Source organism: Sebastes fasciatus, chromosome 21 (genome assembly GCF_043250625.1).
Source record: "Sebastes fasciatus isolate fSebFas1 chromosome 21, fSebFas1.pri, whole genome shotgun sequence".
Taxonomy (NCBI): domain Eukaryota; kingdom Metazoa; phylum Chordata; class Actinopteri; order Perciformes; family Sebastidae; genus Sebastes; species Sebastes fasciatus.
The window spans coordinates 13,199,207-13,223,814 of NC_133815.1; the positions used below are offsets into that span (position 1 = coordinate 13,199,207).

General features: G+C 40.6%; 1 protein-coding gene and 1 long non-coding RNA gene across 3 annotated transcripts in view; one reads left to right on the forward strand and one right to left on the reverse strand.

Annotated features, from left to right (window-relative positions):
- Nucleotides 1–18,723, reverse strand: part of rttn (rotatin) — a 36,348-nt gene extending 17,625 nt beyond the window's left edge. The window contains exons 1-26 of one of the 2 annotated variants that reach the window (XM_074622521.1): nt 18,537–18,723; nt 18,234–18,421; nt 15,862–16,051; nt 15,599–15,697; nt 15,371–15,461; nt 15,051–15,165; nt 13,210–13,360; nt 12,188–12,356; nt 11,382–11,572; nt 11,074–11,189; nt 9,987–10,154; nt 9,670–9,882; nt 9,376–9,488; nt 9,163–9,289; nt 8,701–8,826; nt 8,251–8,367; nt 7,563–7,696; nt 6,729–6,900; nt 6,544–6,643; nt 5,517–5,602; nt 4,789–4,906; nt 3,708–3,804; nt 3,544–3,609; nt 3,247–3,438; nt 1,642–1,884; nt 681–837 (exon numbers count right to left, since the gene is read on the reverse strand). In XM_074622521.1, the coding sequence (XP_074478622.1) occupies nt 681–837; nt 1,642–1,884; nt 3,247–3,438; nt 3,544–3,609; nt 3,708–3,804; nt 4,789–4,906; nt 5,517–5,602; nt 6,544–6,643; nt 6,729–6,900; nt 7,563–7,696; nt 8,251–8,367; nt 8,701–8,826; nt 9,163–9,289; nt 9,376–9,488; nt 9,670–9,882; nt 9,987–10,154; nt 11,074–11,189; nt 11,382–11,572; nt 12,188–12,356; nt 13,210–13,360; nt 15,051–15,165; nt 15,371–15,461; nt 15,599–15,697; nt 15,862–16,051; nt 18,234–18,421; nt 18,537–18,567 (3,570 nt within the window). In that variant the 5' untranslated portion in view covers nt 18,568–18,723. Of the gene's footprint in view, nt 1–680; nt 838–1,641; nt 1,885–3,246; nt 3,439–3,543; nt 3,610–3,707; nt 3,805–4,788; nt 4,907–5,516; nt 5,603–6,543; nt 6,644–6,728; nt 6,901–7,562; nt 7,697–8,250; nt 8,368–8,700; nt 8,827–9,162; nt 9,290–9,375; nt 9,489–9,669; nt 9,883–9,986; nt 10,155–11,073; nt 11,190–11,381; nt 11,573–12,187; nt 12,357–13,209; nt 13,361–15,050; nt 15,166–15,370; nt 15,462–15,598; nt 15,698–15,798; nt 16,052–18,233; nt 18,422–18,536 lie in introns of both variants that reach the window. The other variant, XM_074622520.1, reaches the window with a different exon arrangement.
- A 4,858-nt stretch (nt 18,724–23,581) lies between these two features.
- Nucleotides 23,582–24,242, forward strand: LOC141759765 (uncharacterized). Its single transcript, XR_012592188.1, has 3 exons — nt 23,582–23,659; nt 23,766–23,936; nt 24,052–24,242. It is a non-coding gene; the product is annotated as an uncharacterized LOC141759765 (long non-coding RNA).
- The last annotated feature ends 366 nt before the right edge of the window (nt 24,243–24,608 follow it).

Below are 24,608 nucleotides of genomic sequence, written 5' to 3' on the forward strand. Positions count from 1 at the left end.
CTGTAAAACTCAGATCTATAAGTACCAAACATGCAGGATTTCATATTTAGCGATGCACATGGAGTAGATAAAGTGTAGAGAGCGACAGATGTTCCTGAAACAGCTCAGTAATTACAGTAAAGTCGGAGCAGAACAGAGCTGCTCACCCCTACCAGGCATTCAATCTGAGTCTGCTTTAGCTGCCAGGGGAGGGCTTATTGTTTACACACACGCTAATGAGAAAGCCAAGGTGAGACTGATTAAATCCTAAAAGTAGCTCTCCCCGCTAAAACAGTGTGGTGGTGATTCTTCTCCTCGGGCAGAAAATATGAATCCAACTTTGTTTTAAGAGCTCAGGATATAATCTCTTCCGCAGGTCTGAGGTGGTACGCTGTGATACTGGTTTTTCTGTCGTTATGAGAGAGTAATATGTTTGGCTTGTCTGGTTTATTCAAGCTTTGATTAGAACCCTCTGTGTTGGAGAGGAGAGGGTCTAACCACATTACTAGCTAACAGAGATGCACACACACACATTAATAAGATATCATCTATACCACAACCACACTGTAACTTATATTGATTTGTGTTAACTTCTCAACCATCCCTTTAAGCCAAAAACCTTAAAAAAGAAATACAGGACTATTGTAGTGAGGTTTTACTTGTTACTTGTTGTTTGACCAGAAAGTGTGAATTATTTGTACCTGGTCGAGAAGCAGCTCCAGAATCCAGCGCAGGTCCTTGTCCTCTGGGTTAGATGCAGACTCAGTGTGCGTCTGTTTGAAGTAGGCATTCAAAAATGCAACAATGCCCACTAGCAACCTCTCATCCTCCACACAGGCTGGACGCACCTGGAGAAACCTGCAGGGAGGAAGAGACACAGGCCATGACAACAAGAGGAAGAGAGCGTAGTTAAAAGGAAAAGCCCCACTTAAAATTCATTATTTGTCTAGAATACTGATTACTAAAGAAGCTAAAGTTCTTCTTTGTTTTATTCTAATCTGTCGTAAAACATAATTGTACAGTGGAAATATTAATCGCACAAACCAATGACAAGTATTGACAGACATATGCTGCTATAGTAGAAGGGAAACACCTAGATTTTGGCAGAGGGGTGGTGATAAACTGATGGAATCAAATGAAATACTGCTTGAATGTACTTTGGTGGAGGCTCCTCTTGTTTTCTTAATTATTACTGATGCATCACATTTTAATGATATATTTTTTTAAGTTTAGCTTTAGGATTAGAGTAGTTAGAGGAAGAAAATATAATTTTTTAAGCCATAATTGTAATATAGAATAAACATATTTGTCAAAACATTTGTTCAAACGTTTTGTCGAAGATATATGTTCGTCACACTTCCACAGGGAAGCTTAAATACTCAAATCAGGCTCTGTAACCAGAAAAGGGCATTTAACACTATTAAGTCAATTCTTCAAAATAAGACAAAGCCATACTGAGCTCGCTGAGCCGTGGAAAACATTTGGTTCACAGCAAGTATTGTTTTGTTCGACAGCAGCAGTGATAATAATGGCATACTGCTGGGGAAGGTCATAAAATCCTCCCATCGTTTGCTTAATTTATAAACCTTAACAAGACATATTCGCTGGTTATTAGCATGTCGAACCTAAAAGTACATTTAACTGAATTTGTATGCAGCGTACCTGGTCACTGCTGCCTGCCAGCTGAGGGAGTGAAGGGTGTCTCTGCAGCTGTGGGTGGGGATGTGGGGGAGGGCCAGTCGGTCAATCAGTAAATAGAGGCTGAGCCTGGAGAGGGCAGAGGTCACCGAGCTGTGTCCTGCTGCCGTGGCGATGGCCTTGATGCAGTCCTGCAGCGCAGCGGGGAGGTGCACTGCCTGCAGCGACACAACCTGTGCTTCCGACAGCTTTAAGTCAGGGTGAAATCTGTGGGGGCGACAAAATGTAAATAGTTATAAAAGATATATCGGACTACGTGACTATTGATGTGCTGACAAGTGTGTTGCATGAGTAGCATCATCAGAGGCATACTAATGACTTCATTAACAAACATATTTGATCACCAATCTGGAGGGATGAGACATTTATGAGTCATCCAAAGAGAGATGATTTCTGAGAATTACTTGCAACTGATTCAAGCAGAGGCAGGCATCAGACCAGCTATAATCAACACTCAAGAAAACTGTCAAAATGATGTCAAAATAATATGAAAAACGTGGTAATAAGACACAACAATATCATCAGAGTTGTACTTTACACAAAAAGGAAGATGCCTAGCAATTTTCAGTGTATGAAACTTAGTGGATTGATGGTGTGCTTTAAATGTCTTTGCTGTAATCAAGCTGGTTAAAACTGTGTGAGAGACGTTCTCATCTTTTTTGAATGAGGTCACATTAGAAGTAAATGAAGACAGATGAAACAAGATGCCAAGCCTCTGAAACTAATTTTTTACTACAATTCTCCACTAGAGAGGACATTGCTCCCTGGACTTGAAATAATCTGCAGAGCATACTATATCTTTAGAATCGAGTCCCCTTGGAAAATTGTTAAAAGTCCATGTAACTGAGAAATGCAACTGTTTTATTTGAGCTGGATTTACTCTCTTCCTTGCGTGTTTGATGATTGTATCTCCTGTCTGTTGTGTTTTATTTCTATTTACTGTAACTGGTGTGCCGTCTTGGCCAGGGCTTCCTCGGAAAAGAGATTTCTATTTCAAGGGACGTCCTGGTTAAATAAAGGTAAAATAAATAAATGTATACGAGTGATGTGTGGCAGGAGTTTTCTTTGATTAAATTATCCTGCTATGGAACTATTGTTCTGTTCAGATTCTCCAACAAACAGTTACCATACTTCCAGCTACAGTGAAGGACAACTTACGTTCTCTTGATACAGAAACAATGGTCAACTTGGTCTAGTAATAATATAAGTAGTGCTGCAACTAACGATTATTTTCATTGTTGATTAATCAATTAGTTGTTTGGTCTACAAAATGTCAGAACATGGTAAGAAAATGTGGATCAGTGTTTCCCAAAGCCCAAGATGACGTCCTCAAATGTCTTGTTTTGTCCACATCTCAAAGATATTCAGTTTACTGTCATAGAGGAGTAAAAAAACTATTCACATTTACGAAGCTGGAATTAGAGATTTTTTTCTAATTACTCAAAACGATTATTCAATTACTAAAATAGTTGCCAATTCATTTCGTAGTTGACACCTAAAGACAGCTCTAAAGACTATCCTAACACGCCACTGCATGCATAAGAGTGAGAAACTAATTAATGTTCTTACTCTGCAACATCGGTAGAGATGCCACGCAGCTCGTCAAGGAGGTTATCTATCCCGGAATGCCATGCAGTGTTCCAGGCCACTTGCAGAGCTAGGCGGGCGGGTGCCAGGGTCAGGAGGTCAGAGGAGGGGGGCAGGACGCAGCAGTACGGGCTGACAGCGTGATGAGTCGCTGCCTGGAATGGGATGTTGTACCTGGGGAAAAAAGTGAATGGTTGTTTATAGGGGACCTTTAAAAGACACCATGTGTCAAGTTAGAATGTTAACTGTCGATGTTGACAACTTAACAACTCAGTTTACCTGCGTATTACTGACAGTGGGAGGGAGAACGGCGTGAGGGTCACATCTGTGTTGGATTTGTCTGACCTGATAGGACACAAAAAGCAGGTGATACAACAAAATATTGAATGGATTCACGTTTATTTTAGAGACATGGAACGCTCATAGAGGAAAAATTAACTCACCATATTTCGATGCTGGCAATCTCATCAAACAGCAGTAAACTCATCAGGACAGCGATCTCATTTCCATTGCCTTTGTTCACCTTTAATATCAACGACGCTATAATGAAGACACAACATAGACAATTTACATAACCATCACTCAATCTCAAGAATAAATGTATATGATAACATTTGAAATTCCATTAGAGTTAAAAACACAGAAAAGGTACAGTGTGTAGGATTTGGCGGCATCTAGTGACATGTTTGCAATTTTGCAACCAACTGAGTACCCCTCACTCCTCCCTTTCCAAGACTGCGGTAACGTGAGTCGCCAACTGCAAAACCGTGGTAACGTCGTTCGCCTCGCTCAGAGGCCATTCTTACCATAATAACACTACTTTAGGAGCAAAGGAAGTCAGACGGCGGCTGGCGGTACCACGGTTTTGCACTCTGCAGCTCATGTTACCGCAGTTTAGCTAATGAAAATACAACATTTCTTAGTTTCAGGTGATTATACACTAAAGAAAACATAATTGTGAATATTATATTCCATTTCTGCTAATAGATCCCCGAAATGTTAAACACTGCTCCTTTAAAGACTCATTTCAAAGTTAAAGTTTGGAAACCCCAAATGAGACTTCCACCCCATATCAGGCTTTGCTTACATTACATTATGATAACTGAAATTTGGTATCTGAGGTTTTAATACAACAACTGCATGCTTCAAACTGAGTTGTACAACCATTACATTTGTAATGTATCAAAACCTGGCACATATCTTTTGCATGAAACCTTTTAATAACGTATATTTCTGTCCAAATCAGATGTACAGGTAGTCACAATCAAGATGTTGTAACTTAAATTAAATGTCCCTTAATTCAAAATGAGCAACTGCTAATTAATTATGCCAAGATGAGCGCCATGGCAACAAGTTGCATCATACTAATATGCCACTTACTGCAGTGTGACAACATGGTTAAAAGCTATGCATCAACGGATGACTTGTCATCTTTTTTTTTTTTTTTTTTTTACAGAACGCGCCCCCGAGCTACACAACACGCCGTGTATAGCTGTTACTTAATGAGTTGTCTTGTGAATGTACCCCTGAGCAGTGTGAGGAGCAGGAGGTTGCGACGTGCCAGACTGTGCCTCAGAGATGGATCAGCATACACCAGCTTCCTCAGGATACACACACAAGGCTCCAGCAGGCAATCGAAGCTCTGGGGAGAACAGCAACACATGCACTCAGTGTTTAATTGCAGGGAAAACACAAACAAACACACATATTCTCTTTTCCGTCTCCTCCTGCTCTGTGTCTCTCACATTCAAATGTGCAGGATCTCTTTACTGTCTCTTCGCATAAGCGGAACCCAAATTCTGTGATTGCTCAGGTTGCATGCAATGGATGGGTTGGGACAAATATAACCTGCAGGCATCCCTCTTATACACACACACACTTGTTATGTGAGACAAGTCATTCTCTGTGGCCCTGTTCCTTCACCTCCATGTAGCCAGACATGCTGGACGATTACCCTTGTTAGCGGCTTCTGATTCGAGGCCTGGGAATGATCAGCAGACTGCAGTAACTAGAGGGCAAAAATCACTGCTGACCAGGGCCTGTCTGACACTATTAATACAGGCCACTTCATCCTTCTATCATGCACGCCTCAGTGGGTTTCCTCCACATCCGCTGGCAACTCATGTACTCACACGAGCACATACAAACGAGGACATGTACACGAAAGACTGATACAGGGTTTGTTTTATTTGGCAATTCATTCAGCACACACATCCATTTATCACTTTGCCAAAGCAGGTTTGTTTTTTTACCTTGTTGCCGTTTACACTCCCCATAATGAAAGAAATGACTTTGTCTGTTATTCCAAGATTCTTCAGCACTGGGTGCATTGTTGTGTCTGCAGGGAAGTAAGAGAACAATTCAATATACTGACAATAAACATTTGCATAATCATAAACTATTTGCTTTTCTCGCTCATCTAAAACATATGGTGGTGGGAGGGCACACACTCCGCTGCACTCGTTATCAAACAAACTTTTAAAGTTGTTTTTTTTAATTTTACAAAGTCCATAAAATTGTATATCTAGAACCTTTTTTTTTTTATGTGGTAGACAATTCAGGCACTTTACTTCATTATTAAACTCAATATCATTCTCGTATCAACTATTAAGGGGATGTGAATTGTTGGCAACTACATTCTGTTTGTACACTTTGCAGTGATATTACCCCCTTTACAGAGTTGCAAGTACTTGCGGGGTACAGAATGGGCCCAAAGTATAACCAGTCAGTGTGTTACCCATTAAAATACGCCTCTACATGAGCACTCTCATAACACTCAGCCATTAGAGAGAAATGCACAGAGATAGACTTAAAGAGGTGTTTTAAAAGTATTAAACTGTCAGTGCCAGGATTCAGCATGGTGTATTAAAGGGGACATATCATATCTTTGTGTCTATCAACCCACAAAGTGTGAAATAGGACAACCGTCATTATTGTGTGGGCTGTCTAGAGCAGGAAATGTGATTCAACAAGACTCCACTTCCTATGTTACATACTGGCTCATTGGAATATATCACCCATAGCTGGAAAACTGCCATTGCAAAGGTGCAGCATAATGCTCTCGCAAGCCAATCAGAGCAGACTGGGCTTTTTCGGGAGGGGGTCTTAAAGAGACAGGCGCTAAAACGGAGCGTTTCAGACAGACAGTATGAGAAGAATAATGTGTTTTTTTGTTCTAGTAGAAACCCAAAATACAAGTATAAACCTGAAAATGAGTGTGATATGTCCCCTTCAAAACAATAGATGAGTTTATAAGAAATAAAGTATATTACAGCTGACCTTGTAGCACTACAGACAGCTGCTCTGCAGCCGATCTTCTCAGGGAGATGTCGACAGTGTCTGAGGACAGGATACAAAACAGCTTCTCCACAGACTCCACCTAAACGCATTAAGTATTACATTATATCCACCTGTGCAGATGTGTGTATCTTAGTGTGTAGTTCTTCTTCTGTGTGGATTCATACCTTAAGTACGGACTTGTTGCTGGTGTCCAGCGTGATGTCTAAAGGGTTTCTGAGGCAGAAGAGATTGGGGAGTGAGGAGATCACAGGTTGATCCAGGTCTGGTCTGGCTGTGTTAGCGCCATCATCACTGGTTAAGTGGGGCAGGATTTGTTGCACTGCTGCTATTCTCACCCTGTTAATAATGAGCAGAATTAATGCAATGCTTGCAGTTGAATATTTTAATTAAAAATTCCACTGTTTAAAACACAGATTAAAAACTACCAGTTCCATTCAGGTGGAAAAGCAAGCTTTTTGTCTGCATTAGAGTACTGATACAGGGTTGAAAATGTTACCTGCCTCTTAGTTTTGGGGGGTTTTTAACATCCAAATCGTGATTGGTTGTCAAAAAACAGCTGGAAGGGCAGACAAATCTATCAGCTGTTGCCAAATTTACCAGGGCTTGCCTCCTGGCCAGTGTCTGGTGTTGATTTCCATCTCTATCAATATTCATAAGCAGGGACTGGATAGCTGTTTTACACATGCCTGCCTCACAGAGCACTTAGATGACTTGATAAGAGCTGACAGGAACAGACAGTGGTAATGTGTCCATCACATTGCATGTTGTAAAGCAGAATATTTAGACTCTCGGGAGTTTGTCTGGTTCACAAAAAAAACCTGAGACCCAACGTCAAACTAATCAAACAACTTCCCACACGCAAAGACGCAGAAGAAACATACACATTATACACAAACACACATCTTGTGATATGCATGCGCACACATCTGGGCAGGCACATAACACCCAAACAAACAGGGAGAAACACAAACATTGACAAAAGAAAGACCCAGACTCACGTGGGTTGTTTAGTAAAAAGGAGTCGGAGCGCCGCTTTCAGCTTGCTTGGAAACACGTCGTCTCTCGCCACGTCCGACATGTCACTTATCAGCAGGACACAGTTTCCCAGTGATTCTTCAGTGCCGGCATAACCCTGCCACACACACACACACAACACACACACACATGCAATTCTCAGACTGCCTTGGCAGACAATGGAGCGAACAATGGGGAATTCCAGCTAAGCAGCACAACAGTAAATAAAATATGCATCGCTTTGATTATGGGTGGTTTCATTTCGTCTCTTGTTGACATGGCGGGCCCATCTCCGAATGGCCTCCTTGAATTAAATCACACTTGACAGCCTAGTCAAAATCTCATGTATATTCATGAAGAATTTTCCAGGCTTTCTGTTGCCTGAAACTGAACAATTAATAAAAGCTCTTTTTTCCTCCGAAAAAGGGGGAACAATATAACAGAGAATATGTAAATGAGAGAATAACTACATTTTCTCACTGGCAGCTCAATATGCAGTCTTTGTGGTCCAAAAGCGGCGCTAAAATTAAACTTTTGATCATAGTCGTTTTGATTGTGGAGAACAACTTCCCCCCCGTGCCATAAATATAATGTAATAAGTTCCAAACATGATGCCGCTTTATGAGCTCTGAAGTGCGAATACAACACAGCCTGTACGGGGGAGCACAACACCTGTAATATGGGCATGACCGGGTAAAGTGCCTCGTTGAATCTGTCCCAGGTTGACGCTGTCATCATCAATCGTCCTTTGAGCAGGAATAGCAGGATATCCTTGGCAGCAACGTTCACCTATAGATCACAGGTAAACTGCTGAATTCACAAAGGCGCTGCTGACAAAACATTTACTAGCAAGTCCTGTAAGTGACAGATTTTTAAACGTCTAAATGACACGACACCGGTGAACCCCGACAGTTTAGTAGGACCTTAAAACAATGTACAATAACTTAACACAACACACATAATTCCTTGTACTTTTACTCTCATGAACACTTGTGTTTGATTACATTTATTCTTTTCAACCTTGACCTAACATATTAAAGAAGTGTGACCTGGCTTCAAAAAGGTCTAAAAGTCAAATTGCGTCGAAAGGAATACACGAAGTAAACGTGTGTGTTTGCCTACCTTCTCTGCAGAATCCTGGAGTCCAAAAGCACTTATTTCATAGAGCACCCTGTGGTGTGTAAGGAAGTTGACTCCAGCGCAGGTTGCCGGTTCCTGTCGTGACACATTCTGGATGCCGAGGCAGTCCTAGGGGTGTATGTAATCACACCAAAGCACATCATAAATTATCACTATCCTCTCACTTGCGCTCGCACACAGGAGTTCCAATTCACTTTAAATGTAGCCATGTACTCTAGACGGTGGTTAGTAAAAAAATGAAAAGCAAGTCTGATTTCAAATGTCAAGTGGGGTTTTTTATAGCACGCTGTCACAGTTGTGTGATTCATCCATCTTCAGCCTACGTATTAACATATGTGGGTGCCCCACCAAACAGACCCGCATTATGCCTTTAGCAGCCATAATTTTTAGCCGTGAACCGGCACACTCTCATTTAAACACAGATATTAGATGGCTTGCTCTGACCTTGACAAGGTTTAAAGTGCGTTCGTATGTTTCCGTCTTGACAGGCGGTGAGGGATGGGACAGCAGCTTGAGGAGAAGTTTCTGGCTCTCTGTTTGGAGGAGGGGGCTGGGCTGATCAAACTTCCACCTAGAAATGGATAATCAAAAGAATTAGCATAAAAAAAAACTAAATGTATAAATGCAGCAGAATAAGTGATGTGATTTTTAACGTACAGGTAAGAGCAGATGTGAACACATTCCTTGATGATGGGTAAGTGCTGGTGAAACGGGAGGCCGTCTATTGCTTGGTCTGCCAGCTCCAGTAACTCCAACCAGTTCTTTTCTCCCTTGATGCAGAAATAAATCAATGAAGGCAAAAAACACAGATATGAGTGATGGGCTAAACAAGGCCTCAGGGCCACAGCTAGTGACAGTTACATTTGTGTCAGAGTGGTTTTTAATTGAAGAAATGTAGGCTTCTCCTTTTTGCTATTTGCATATTGTAATTACGCGACATGCAGCTCATACCTCGGCTTGTGCTTCCTTGAGGAAGTTGCAAGTCGATTCCATCCAGAGGGCGATGCGGGTCACCCTCCTGTAGAGGTCATGGCTGTCTGAGTTCACCTGCTCCAAGTAGGCCACCGCTGTCTCGTGCATGCTGGGTAATAAACTTCCCAATGACGTGTCCAAGCACAGGTGGAAAAGAGCTGTTGCTGTGTATTCCGGGAGGTTGTCACTAGCCTGTGTGAGGTTAAGAAAACCTTAAATTTCTACTATTTTTGGAGTTTAAGTAATCACAGAAAATCAGAAAAGAAAGTGATTTGGTCACACACACGCACACGCACCTTCTCAGAAGGGAGGATGGTCTGTAGGAGTTTGATGGTGAATATAGCAACGCCTGTGTAGGCCACTCTGTGATGAACCTGAGAGCTGTGGGGAATGTCTGTTGAATAGCTCTGATGGTAGCTCAGGATATCCCCCAATAGTTCCAGGCAGGCTTGCAGCTTCTCCTTCTAAAAAAAACACACAGAGAGAGTCAGACAGAAATGTAGACAAAAGCACACATGCCACACAAACGCAGCAACGCGCGCACTCGCATCACGTGCGTGTTCACGTACACACACACCGACGCACAGCTGCTGGCTGGGGGCCAAGAGAAAAATTGCTCGTTCCAGGGGTTAGGAATTGAATGTAATCAGATTTCAGGGTTATTTTGGGACGAGATACAGATCCGCCCTATCTCGGCATGAATAAATTGGAACAATCTATTCTCAGCCACTTTGTTCTAGGGAGGAGAAATGGAACAATAGGAGAATTGAACCAGCAGGGGGCAGTAGATGCCCTGTGCATTGCCGTGGCTGGCGTGAACAGTTCGGCCCACTCCCATAGGAAAAACCTAGAGGTCTGGCACAAAAAAGCTGCTCTCCACATAAAGATGACAAAACAGTTCTCAGGCTGCAAGGCTCGGGGCATGTATTAAACAGCAGAGGGCCAGGGGGACCTGGGCTTGACAAGTGTATAAGTCCCCCTGCATAGGAACATACTCTTTAAACAGTCAGGGGGGAAGACAAATGACTCTGCATGGTAAAAACAAAACAGTTTAACACAATCCATTGCATGGACTTTATACACAAAGTAAATGGAGACTTTTACTAACCCAACAATCCTGTGCTTAAACCCAGGGGGTACAGACGAGAGGAATTCACATATATGTGTGAGAGGCTTTTTGTAACAAGCAGAAAGCCTTTGTAACCTTATATAATTCATTCAGCTCAGACACATGCCTACAGTTCTCCTTGACAGCTGAGTACCGTATGCCTTGTGTGTGTGTGTCTGTGGCAAATTGTCTGGTGGCCAACCCAGTTCCCCCTTTCAGTGAAGTGTATCCATTCATCTACATAAGAGGCTGTCATGAGTTGTGTTTTGACTTGCCAGCTCCATCCCCACCAGGCTGCGCTCGTCCCAGACCAGCTCGCAAACGCTGTCCCCGAGCAGGGGGAGGGCGTCGCACAGCAGCTCCAGAACACGATGGAGCACATGCGAACCCTCTGAGAAAGTGAGAAAGAAGAGAGAAAGAGAGATACTGAGTACGAGCAAGAGAGATTTTTTTTTTCTTCTACAAGATCAAATAGTGACAGAACACAGTCAATATAGTGAAACAGGTGAGGGGATATGTGCAATATCTGATCTCTACTCAAGCAAAAAACAGACACTGTAATGTACAAAATCTTTCCTCCTACCTGTTTTAAGCAGAGGTATGGCATGTTCCATGGTGGCAACAGTGAACTGAGCCAAGGTGAGCTGCTGTAACTGCAGCTCCAGAACATCCTCCACACCCAGGTCAGGAAGCTCCAAGTTGGCCACATCTGCAGGCGACTGGGGCGTCTGCCCGGGGGCCTGGACTGCCACTCCACCTCTGTGAGAGCTGCCACTGGATGATTCACAGACAAAGAGAGGAACTGTAAATTCATGATCTGTACTTGGACCACTCAAATACAAGGAGTGACGTATGAGCTGTATAGGGATGGATCATAAAAACTGCCATGACGGGAATCAGAACTGATTTTTAAAACACTCTAGACCAGCCGCTAGAGGGCTCCCGGTGTTATTCATATTTAAAAAAAAGAATAATAAAATCCTCCACAGTCTCTTTCTCACATCGTTTTATCTTAGTGTGCGGGTTGCTGGTGTCACGAGCAATTTTGTCATAATCAAAGCAACAAAAAATCCTACTGCTCACAAATTTAAAAAAAAAAAAAAGAATAAAAACTCTGTTGTTAAGTGTAAGGTCTGATGAACAGAATTGACAACAATGCTGAATCATATCAAAAAGATATTTCTACAAGCAAGGGAGACAGACTAACAAAATACTAGTGGTGCCTCAGAAGTGAAACTGAGTGAATCTCTGCTCTCACTGCCAACAGAAACAACTGAGGTACCAAAAGCGATGTAGTTTAGTCTCTTCTATTGTCTCCTTCAGCCTTTGTTTAAAATGCACAGTGGGGTTTGCCTACACACACACACACACACACACACACACACACACCTGTTGGAAGCTGCATCTCCGTCTTGGCCATCTCCCCTGGCTCTCTGGCCTGTGCGTCCCACCACGGAGGGCCGAGGAGAGCACTCTGCCCCTGGGGACGAGGCCTGGGAACGCTGGGTCCCCCGCACTTCTTGGGAGTAGGAAAAGGACGAGTTCTGGGACACTGGATCTACACAACCACAAAGAGAAAAAAAGAGGACGTAAACCCTGAATGATAAAGCAAATAGAAGATTACAGTTGTGGTAGTACAGATGCCTTATTGTAAGAAATGAATCAGTAGGATTAGATAGCAATAGCCCTTACATCTTTTTAAATGGAATTGATTTGAATTTGAAAAAAGTAAATCTGTAGGTCATTAAAACTACTACAATGAATAGTTCAAAATGTTTGGAGTCTACACTTGAAAAATGTAAAACAATGTGATATGATTTGGGAATTGCCCATGTGAAATATATAATTAAAAAAATACTTTGTAATGAAGGAACTAGGGCTGTCAAAGTTAACGCAAAAATAACACGTTAACGCAAAATTTGCCAATAATTTTTTTAACGCATTAACGCAACTTGTGATTTTTAGGTTGTAGCGGGCTCAGCTTTAAAGCTAGAGTGAAGATTCTGGTATCTTTTGAAACCAGAAAACCTAAGAAATTGGTACCAACCATGTCATACTAGCTAGTCATGAAGGAGGTTAAATAACGCTCAACGCTAAATGCAGTACCTGTGAGGGTTTCTGGACAATATTTGTCATTTTTTTGTGTTGTTAATTGATTTCTAATAATAAATATATACATACATTTGCATGAAGCAAGCATATGCTCACTCCCATGTTGATAAGAGCAATAAATACTTGACAAATCTCCCTTTAAGGTACATTTTGAACAGATAAAAACTATGGACAATCATGTGATTAATTGCAATTCAATATTTTAATGTATTGACAGCCCTAGAAGGAACACATGTAAACTAACAGAATAAGCATCCAAAATCTACTGATCACCAGCTGCAACTCATAAGGCGTGCTACCTTGCTTTGTAGAGTAGAAGCCTGGATCTTGATGAAAGCGTAGTCTCCTCTTCAGCCCCACGCAAAGCTGCCGCAGGCAGGAAAGAGCCTGCAAGTGGAGGTAGCTTGCCTCACCTTTACCTGAACCCAGCCTCAACAGGGCCAGGAGGTTCTGAAAACAGAAGAGCAGAATTATTACTGTAAAAAGGTTTTCTGAGGACATGATTAACACCCAATAACATCCAATTAGGATATTATTGCAATTGGGCAAACATATTGGTTTACGGCTCTGTGTAGAAACAGAAAAAAAACTGAGCCCAAGGTGAAAAAAAATCGATGTACAGAGACTGTGTAAAAACAGGACCTAAGCTCAGACAGTGATAGAAAAGTTGTAATAACGTTCGCTAAATAAAAAGGGCAAGCAGAATTGAATTATTGATGCAACAATTTGTTACAAGTTCAGATTCCCTGCCCTCTGCAGCTAATGATGTCATGTTTCTAAATCCGAGTCTTTTAATTTAGCTTAATAGCTCTAGTAACTCAAAGGAGGGCTGTGTAAAGCCACAAATAGAAAAGTACTTTCCCATAATGATTTCTTTTTGATGATGAGACTGCTGGGTGACAGTATGCTAATACTGCCTTGAGACCAATGTAGCATAATGCACCACTTTATTAACCGAATAGTAATGTTCAGAGTGTGGCTCATCAGGGCTAAATGATGTCTCCTCCAACACTCTGTCCATGCCAATGACATGAAGAGCTCAGATAACCGATGCACTTTGATTTGCTGACATGATACAGCAAAAAGTGCAGGCCACCACTAATTTAACAAGCACATTGACCTTTTGCATTTGCAACACAGGACAGTTTACATTCCTCCAAAGCCAGCAAGACCAGGACGAGGTCAGTTTGCAGACAACTTCGACCAGCTTTACAGAATTTCTGATATTCGAGGAGGCCTTAAGAGGAAAGAAGCAAAACATTCCTACAAGGTCTCTCAAACCCTGCAAGAGGTGCATCCTGACCAAACTATATTCTCACAGCAATCTAGTGTCTGCTCAAGCAAAGTAAGCCTCCAGAGGCCTCCACAACCTCCTATAAGATCAGGGACATAGAATTATAAATTGGTGTTTTGGTTCAAGGGCACCATTTGACAGGTTATTATTTTGACAGTGGCTTGAGTGACCATCCCATAAAATTCCATTATGGGATGGTCACGCTAGCCACTCAAAACAAGACATGTCATCTAATTGATGTGAATATACTAAACATTGTGAACAATTCTTCAGTAACATCTTTAATTTTGTCTCTTTGGACACCCGTGTTGAATCGTGCATCGAGAGATTTTAGGGTCAGCAACAAGCCAGCATTTTTAAGTCAAATCAGATACAGGCTTTTGTCTTGAAACACAAGCATTGAAACTGACAAAAATCATACATCCTGTTGAGTAAAAATGATAGCATCGACAGCCATAAATGTTCTTCTTCAAGGTGCTGAAACTATTAAACATTCAATTTAATGACATATATATATTTTTAATGACATACTTGAACTCAGTATGCCCTTACACTTGACACCGACACTGAAACATTCAGAAGAAACCCATTGAAGATGATAAGATCTGGCAGTCATTCTGACATTCCCTGTTATAGTGTGGGATCAAACCCGTGACGGCATATAATGGGAACTGCAACCACTACAGCACACTTTCTGTATGGTACAATTTTGGGTTTGATCTTTTCGCTCATATATTTCTAAAATACACCAGTATAGCTGAGCATAAATGTATGCACAGTTACAATACTATTACTAGTGCAAGAACATGGTGATTTGTGGTGATGTGGACATGTGATGACACCTACCTGTACAATACTGGGCCTTTGCAGGAAGATCTCAGCAGGAAAGTCTTGCATAATGACATCACACAGCAGTTCACATGTCGTCCGCACCAAATTGGGGTTGCTGCTCCTCAGAGAACTGTTTCAAAAGAATTAAAGTATGTGTTTAATACTCATTTAATATCACTGCACATTCATCTTTTTTTGTAACTCAAACTGTCAAAAGTTGGCACAGACTGTTTCTTAGTCTGGTCTTCTTTAATAACTCGTTTCCTGATTTAAATCAAAATTGTGTTAATCTAACACGGCATATATTATTTGTTAAGATATATATTGTCTCTCACCTCTCATTGGATGAAAGTATGTGTCTGTCTGTGTTTGTCAAAGTCAGCCACGGAAACACAGAAAACTTGAGACATCTCACAGACTCATGCACTGTAAAACACAGACGGATAAAACATGTAAATCAAGTAATTTATATGCTGCCTTTAGACAAAAAGTGCAAGCGAAAAATTCAAGATGAGACCCAGCACACTAAGAAATCTAAGGATGAGTATTCAAAATACTGGCACCTGCTATCTTCTGAGGTGGTACATCTGTACGGCTTGGCACGCTCTTGTGGAAGTAGCCCATATTAGGAAAATGGTCTTCAGGTGGAACAACTGTGGGTACTACAGCAGAGACACCAGATTTGTTAAAATACCCTTCATACTGCAGTTATTTGATCAAACTGTTATGAGATCTGTGTAAAGCAAACTGACAACCAACACACCATCCTCTTCCACCTCTCTGACAGAATCAAAACAAACAATCCTTTGGCTTTCACTTGCAACACCTGTTGGAGTTGTAGTACGCCGTCCATGTGAGTAGACCATTATATGACTAGGGAGTAGCTCCGGTAGCTGGAACAGCTGGTCCAGGGTTCCGTCGATGACAGCTCGCAGTCTGGGTTCCACATTAGGAGACAGTTGAGTGAGAAAGTCCACCGCCCCGACGTCTCTTAGCATCTGGGCCGCGCTTGGATGCTTGGAAGACAAAATGACAAAATAAATAGGCATGAAATGGAAAAATCTATAGTTCAGTGTAGCACTGTAAAATCACTCAGCGTGGGTGTTTGATGTTAAAATGTCACTGGGCAAATCTCAATGCATGTATGCTCTTGCTATTGTGTGTGTGAAGTGGAGGAAACTTAACCTGCCATGAAGCATTATCACATCATATATTGGTAAAAGGCAAATACTGATCCTACTTCAATTAATTGGTTAAAGTTTGGTTAGCCTTGTTAAAGAAAGACTGAAGCCAAAGCCAAAATGTAAAGTCTATCAATATAAACTGGGGGAAAAAAGTTCGGAAACTTGTATTTGGTCGATTATTTCTCTGTTGTTGCAATGCTAATTGGCATTGTATTTTACATCGTTGGAAAGCCTGTTTATTTACCTTCACAATGATGTCCAACTTGTAAGGATCATGCATTTGTGGGATGAGCAGCACAGCTGATTATGTGGGTAGCGCCCGAGAAACATTTGCCAAAACGCTCTGCCAATGCTAAACAGTGTATTCTCCTGTTGGTATTGACTCTTGTTTTGAGTTGTTTGGTGGATTGGATGATTGAACTCTCTATCAGTAGCAAGGAACAAACAAGACATATTGACTATTTTACACTTTATTAATTGAATACACCACGTCAGGAGCCTCAGTAGCGGTGGAAGATCCATATGCAGCCACACCGGGTTGGTGACCAGCATGAGGAGGAGGTGCCAGGCCAAACCACCAACACCAACAGGAGAATACACTGTTTACCATTGGCAGAGCAATTTGGCAAATTTTTCTTGGGCGATACCCACATAATCAGCTGTGCTGCTCATCCCACAAATGCATGATCCTTACAAGTTGGACATCATTGTGAAGGTAAATAAACAGGCTTTCCAACCATGTAAAATGCAATGCCAATTAGCATTGTAACAACAGAGAAATAATCCACCAAACACAAGTTTCCGAACTTTTTTATATTGGTAAAAGGCAAATATTGATCCTACTTCAATTAACTGGTTAAAGTTTGGTTAGCCTTGTTAAAGAAAGGCTGAAGCCAAAATGTAAAGTCTATCAATATAATTTGAAAGTTGGTAGACTCCTCCTCTCTAACCACTGTCCGTGAGTGGCACACTGGCTCCCTGTCTCTCTCAGAGAATTGATTTCAAAATACTCCTGCTGGTTTACAAAGCACTAAATGGTTTAGGGCCAAAATACATTTCTAACCTTCTGCTATGTTATGAACCATCCAGACCTCTCAGGTCATCTGGATCAGGTCTGCTCAGTGTCCCCAGAGTCAGAACTAAACATGCAGAAGCAGCGTTCAGTTTTTATGCACCAAATATTTGGAACAAGCTCCCAGAAACCTGCAGGACCAACTCCAACTCTGAGTTCTTTTAAATCAAAGCTTAAAACTGTCCTGTTTGCTGCTGCCTTTTATTAAACCAGATAATGATCTTATACTGCACTAGAGCTTTTACTCTTGTGTGTTATATTCTATTTTAGCTTCTATTCTAGCTTTTATTTTTTAGCTTGTTTATATTTTCTAATATTTAATGTTTTTATAACTGTTTTAATTATGTCTTAATGTTCTTTTGCACTTTGTGGCAATGTTCTTGAATGTTTATGTAAAGCACTTTGAATTGCCCTGTTGCTGAAATGTGCTATACAAATAAAGCTGCCTTGCCTTGCCTTAATCGATGGTGATATATCATCATTTATTAGTTGATTTATATTTTGTATTATTAATCTGAATCGACAAAAGTAACTAAAGCTGTCAGATAAATGTAGTGGAGTAAAATGAACAATATTTCTCTCTGGGATGTAGTGGAGTAGAAGTATAAAGTAGCATTAAATGGAAATACTCAAGTAAAGTACAAGTACCTCGAAATTGTACTCAAGTAAAAGTGCAAAACTGTTTCTGAAATGTGCTATACAAATAAAGCTGCCTTCCCTTGCCTTGCCATGCCATGAAACATTATCACATCATATATTGGTAAAAGGCAAATACTGATCCTACTTCAATTAACTGGTTAAAGTTTGGTTTGGCCAAAATGAAACTTAAAGTCTATCAATATATTTTGACAGTAGGTAGACTCCTCCTCTCTAACCACTGTCCTTCAGAGGACTCACCTACTAATGCACCCATCATCTAACTTAGCAAAGAAATGCATCTACCTTTGATAAAGTTGAGAGCAACTGGAGGACCTCTTCCTGCATGGGCACCTCGGGGAAATTGAACCATTCAAGAAGAAACACAAACAGCATCTTCTCTTGGACGATGTCAGAGACGGATATGAGGGAGTGATCCAGCTTACAGATGATGCTCTTCAATGCTCGGACTCTTATCTCCACCAGAGAGTGGCCTAAAGGTTTGCAGAAAGAGAAACACACAGTATTAAGTTGAGATGATAAACATAACACAGCTGAGTTAGCAACGTGTTGTTTTGAAGCTACTCGACAGCTAGTGAGTTAACCTACCTATTTTCTTTATGAGAGGAGATAACTCCATGTTCAGTGTATTCTGCGTCTCCTTTGTGTGTAAAAAAACAGGTTAAAAGCTTCATAAACGACCAAAGCTGGTCACTTCATGTGTGTTTTTGCAGCCAGTGTCGTCATGTCAACAACGTCTGCTTTCAACGAACGCGCCAGACGTCAGTCCACTTCCGGTAGTGGTCCATGGTGCGTTCAAGAGGTACAACTTTGTGTCGGACAAACTTTTTTTTGTGTTTTCTTCTTCTTCTTCTTCTTTGGTGTTTATTGGCTGTTGGCAAACCAGCTTATAGGTGCATTACCGCCACCTATTGGACTGCAGTGTGGAGCAGTAGATTGGCAGGGGGGGGGGGGAAATAAATAAATAAAATACAAATTAATAATTATTTTATATATATATTATTATAACTAACTAAAATAAAATAATACTACTACTAATAATAATCAAATTCTCTCCATTATTCCTGTTGCCCTTAAAGCAGCTATTCTCAACCAGTGGTGGGCCTCAGAGAGCCACCCAGTGGGCCGCGAAGGTGCTCCCTTATGTTTAGATTAACAGCTATTCTGTATTTCAGAGGTTATAGCGGGCTCACTTTTAAAGCTAGAGTGAAGATACTGGCATCATATGAAACTAGAAAAACCTAATGAATCCTTTGTTACCAACCATGTCATACTAGCTTGTCGGGAAGGAGGCTAAATAACGCTCCAAAATTACGCTAAATTTTGGTGAGGAAAAACTGCCATGGCCATTTTCAATGGGGTCCCTTGACCTCTGACCTAAAGATATGTGAATGAAAATAAGTTCTATGGGTACCCACGAGTCTCCCCTTTACAGACATATACAGTATGTCACAGATGCAGTGACACAAAATTGAGCAATTTTTGAAACCAGTAAAAGTGTGTGGTGAGGAAATATGACCCTGAATACTTTGGAATCATAATGACAGGCAGTGATGGGTGAGGGTAAGCTGAATATCTATGTGGGTCATTACACCTGACAGTGGCATAACACATATTTACAGGCCAGTTTGTTATTTATTTGGGAAGGTGGTCCTCGGAAATTTTTGAACAATCGGAAGTGGGCCTCGAGTTACAAAAGGTTGAGAACCCCTGCCTTAAAGGGACTGTTTGTAACTTTTTGAGCGTATAAATGTACCGGGTCGGGACACATGCATGCTCGCATATGCGCGCTCACGTGTGTGGCTGAAGTCTCTGCTCCTCTGCCTGCCTGCTTGCTTTCACTCAGACAGCGCGCAGTTTCTCGCTGTCTCGCTCCACCTCTAGACGTGAATGCGTGCTCACTACACACTGCAGAAGAGTTAGTTTAGCTCTGAGAATATCTAGTGAATGTACAGTGGACCTGTGTGCAGAGATAAATGCTGCAGCTCCTCCAGACCAACAGAGGTTTCCCCTGTCTTGTGAAGTGACGGGGCTCCGCAACGAGCCCGACGCTGACTTTCGTTGACTTAACGGCCACAGGTGTCGCTGTTAACAAGCATTTCTGAAAGTTACAAATAGTCCCTTTAAGTAATTAATAAGAAGATTGTGTACCTTCTTAGATGTCTTTCCTAGCAGATTCCCCATAGTAATATTTCCATCATCTACTCCTGATAGCAATTCCCTTCTTTCTTTGTCATATTTGTTGCACTCTATAAGAACATGCTTGACAGTTTCCGGTTTATTACTGATGTCTCATGTCACTTCTGGTTGCAAATAACCAAGATGTCGACGGACAAAATGCGAACTTGAGGATTCAAAACGGCAGCCCACAAACCAATGGGTGGCGTCACGGTGACTATGTCCACTTCTTATATAGCCTACAGTTTATGACATGGACTTAATATGTCTTTGGCAAGGACCCTCTAACATGCGGTATAGCCTAGTTCACAATTGATCAGATCATGTCCTGTCCTGTAGGTGGGCCTTTCTTTAAACACTGTTTGTGACATGACATACCGATGTGCCAATTTGTGGCATATCTCTCTCATCGGATCTTTTGAAATATGTTGAAGCAATTTTTCTCGCAGGATCATCAGTGTTTCAAGGCGTGTTTCAAAATCACTGAAGGCTTTTGCATTGCTTAAATATTGAAAGAAGTTTTGACAGCAGCCACATTATCCTGCCACTAAATTAATCTTCTCAAACACTGATGTTCTCAAAAATCAAAGTTGATGCGCGTCGCCTCTTAACACAAGTGCAGGCATAAATTCTTTTCATGCTCTGCGTGTAAGTTAATCCAATTGCATGAGATCTCACACTTGAGATGTGATGTGGGTATGATCAGCCGACAGGGTGATAATTAACAAACTTAGCAAATGGTAATTTGATATGATAATAACGTAATGACACAGCTTTTGAGAATTCTGGAGGGATTTAAGCCCATAATTAATTTGGCTGTATATTCTACTGTCACCTAGAAGAGCTTTAGGGGGTAGAAGGAAAATTATAATTTGTGCTTTCATAATCCAGGACTGTTTTACTTCAGGTACATTTTACCAATATCCTAATATTATCCTTAAAGCAACAGTAGGCAGAATGTTTTTGGCAGTGAGCGCTGATCAAATATGAATTTTTCTTCTGTTACTCTAATGCCTATTTCTCACGTAAAATCTTTTCAGAAACATCTTGTAGTGTACTGTTTAGCTGTACCACCGGCTGGTGGGCGGTGCTTCGTATTTCCTGAACTGATCTCAACATGGCTGCTGGGTCACAAACTTTTTCAGCTAAACAGTACACTACAAGATGTTTCTGAAAACATTTGAGGCGAGAAATAGGCATTACTGTAACAGAATGTTGATTCATATTTGATCAGCTCTGCCTAGTTTGACTGGTTTGATCGGAGTTTGTGACAGCTGCTCAGAGACGGCAAGGCTCCAGCTTGGCTCTGATTGGTTGTTTTCCTCTGGTCTGTGAAATCTTGCAGATGCCATTAGGAGCACCGGAGGACACAGAGGCAAATTATTTTTCTCAGATTACCTGTCTCATGCACTACTATCAGGTTATAGTAACAGCTTAAAAAAACCCACTTTTTTTAATCATGTTTGCGCCAATTCTACCCACTGCTGCTTTAAGTACTAACTTCAATTTTAGATACACCATACTGCATATATATCCTTGTTCCAGAGCTTCATCCATCATATTTACTGCACACTGAGCCAAATATTCAAATCTGAAAGCTTGGATGGATGGTCAATATTGTATACTCACATCCCTGTAATTCTGTGTGAAACTTGTTGGAAACCTTTGCACCATGACCAGAATTTAAAACAAAGTTGTGTGCGGTTGAAACAGAGATCGTCTGCACAGCATGAGTCATGAGGAGGTTAAAAATATATATCGCAGTTTGCCTGAGCTCTGATACAGTAGGTATATATGACTGAGTTTTTATGAATGTTGTTGACTTTCTCCAGCTGTATAATGAGAATACAGAGTGAGAGCTCTGACATCCAAACAGCTGAGGTTTTCTTTGCCTGGTGTGAAAATACATCGCCCTAGGTCAGACTAGGAGGTCTCTATAGCTGTTGAGTCTGCTTCAAACATCACATCACATCATTTTCTGTTTGACAACCACTGTGTGTCTTGGATCTTTTGTTGGCATAGGCTACAGAGAGGAAGCAAATCTTCACTTTAAATAATTGAAAACATGGGCTACGGTGTGTCTTTTAGCCCTGTATTTTTGACCATAATACATAAGGTATGCGTTTATTTTCAGATGTTTTTCCTCATGTCTTAAAAACTGAAGTTATCCCTTTATTCATATAACATGTCTGTGACTCTAAGCCAGTGGTTCCTAACCTTTTTCCTTAAGGGACCCCTTATTGAGTAAACGGACAACCCCTGATTAAGTGCCATATTTCATGGAAATTTATATTCAATTAATAACAATAATAGTAGAGAGCAACTGATAAACTGTACAATTAACTCAAATAGAGAACGCAATAACTGCAGGAAGTTTGTGTAAAACAATCAATTTGAATGAATTTTTAGTAGATTATTTCCTGTGAATATTGCATCAGAGATGAGTTTCCTGTTATTTTTAGTAACTTTTAATACAATTCTTTGTCTGTATTGTGTATTATTATTTTAAAAACATATTTAATACACTGTAAACAATTGCTGTTAATTTACAGCAGAATTTCAACAGTATTAACCTGTTATTGCTAAAAACAGTGCTTTACTGTTAATACAAAAGAAAATCTGTTAAATTATGGTCATAGGCCGTTTTTTAACTGAACTATAATGTATTCTTAAAAAACAGCACTTTACTGCTGATCAACTGTCTAAAGTATCATGAATAACAGTTTGATGCAGTATTTTTTTAATTCTGGGAAGAGCAATTTCACCTGATCTGCACATGTGAGGCTGGATCCGTTCTTTTCTTCATCCATTCCCATCTTACTGATTATTTGGTAAGTAGTAATGTTATTTAATTAATAAATCTGTGCAAAGGTTATCAGTGATGTTTCCAGTTAGTTTGCATTACAGAATATGTGCATGTCATGATAGAGGGATTCAACAGCTAGCTAGAATTTCACAGATGATTGCATATTAATCGGACAACACAAGGAGCTCATTTTAATATCTATGTATTCAAGTTAATATCTAAGTTAATGTGCTGACACATGTATTTTGCCAGTGAATTCATGCATAACGACGGTGTATACATTTTACAGTCTATGGAAGTCCCTTCAACATTTAAAGTAACATTAAGACTTCAGTGCATGTTGGTTATTGGGTGGTAATTCAGCAGAGAAGATACAAAATTGAAGGCAAGGTTATTTACTAGCTAACTAGTGTTTTTGAATGATATCTGAAAACCACATGTTCTATAGATCAGATGGTCAGAATATTCATAATTGATCAAAAAACGGTTTCTCAACCAGTAATGCACACCACTCAACACAATTCATTTAAAACATTGACTAAAAATCCATGAAGTTGACTGAGGAAAATTCTTTCTAAGTTTCAGGTGAAACAGCAGGAAGCTATTGGCGCTGGATGGTCAGCCTTGAGGGCCACTTCATATGTGAAGGGATCCAGCCCACCTTCTCGATGGGGCTTGCTGCATTATTTTCCACCTTCTACACCTGCACGCTCAAATTAATCTCAAGGTTAGATACTTTCAGTAAAACCTGTATTTTTATTGTGGCATTAATCTAAGTGATTCACACAACTTGATTTTTACACAGTGCCTGAAGAAACACTATCATTTTTCAGGTGCACCGTAGGAATAAACCCTGAGAGAGGCACCAAGGATGGACAGGGCAAAGTCTTCTCAAAGAAAACTGGCAAATTCACGAGCTACAAGACAAGACTACAACCGTATATCCACATGTATCCACTCTGCTGATGGGACTCATGGACTTGAGTGGGACTTCATTTAAAATGGTGAGTTTACATTACATACATGATAAGAGGAAATGAGGGCTACACACGCTGATTTTGTATGTGAGAAGTTACAATGAAAGTTGTGTTGGAACTCATATATCTCTCTCTCACACAGTCAGCGGGCTACCAAGGCTGGATTGAGAGAACTGGTGTCTTTGAGTGGGCCATAAGTCATTCACTAACTCACTCCCCGACCATCGCCCAATACTTGGACTTCCACACTTATCCATGTGCCTTGTTAGAGACTGAATATTCATACTTGGACATGATGTCACATGTCTGGTGGTGTTGGTGCTCATTATGATATAAGGCAAAATATTATTTGAGAGTTTTGTTTTAACTATGATATAGCTCAACTGTCTGTAACTGTTCCACAAAGTAAGGTTAGTAAGATTGACAGATGTCTTCAGAAATGCTATTTCTTCTGAAATTTGGTTTGTTATCTGTGTCAGGTTTTTGTTGGCGCTGTGTTGAACTTCATATGAAAATAAAAAGTAAAGTGCAATAAGATAAGCTGTAGATTTTCTTTTCTCACACATTGTACATGATTGTAAAAGCAGTGAATTAGCTCTGTTCTTCACTCACATGTTTTTATGGTTTGCATTCTGTGCTTGTAGCCATATAGACAGACATTTTGGGCATCATAGCCTTAATTATAGCCTTTTTCTTAAC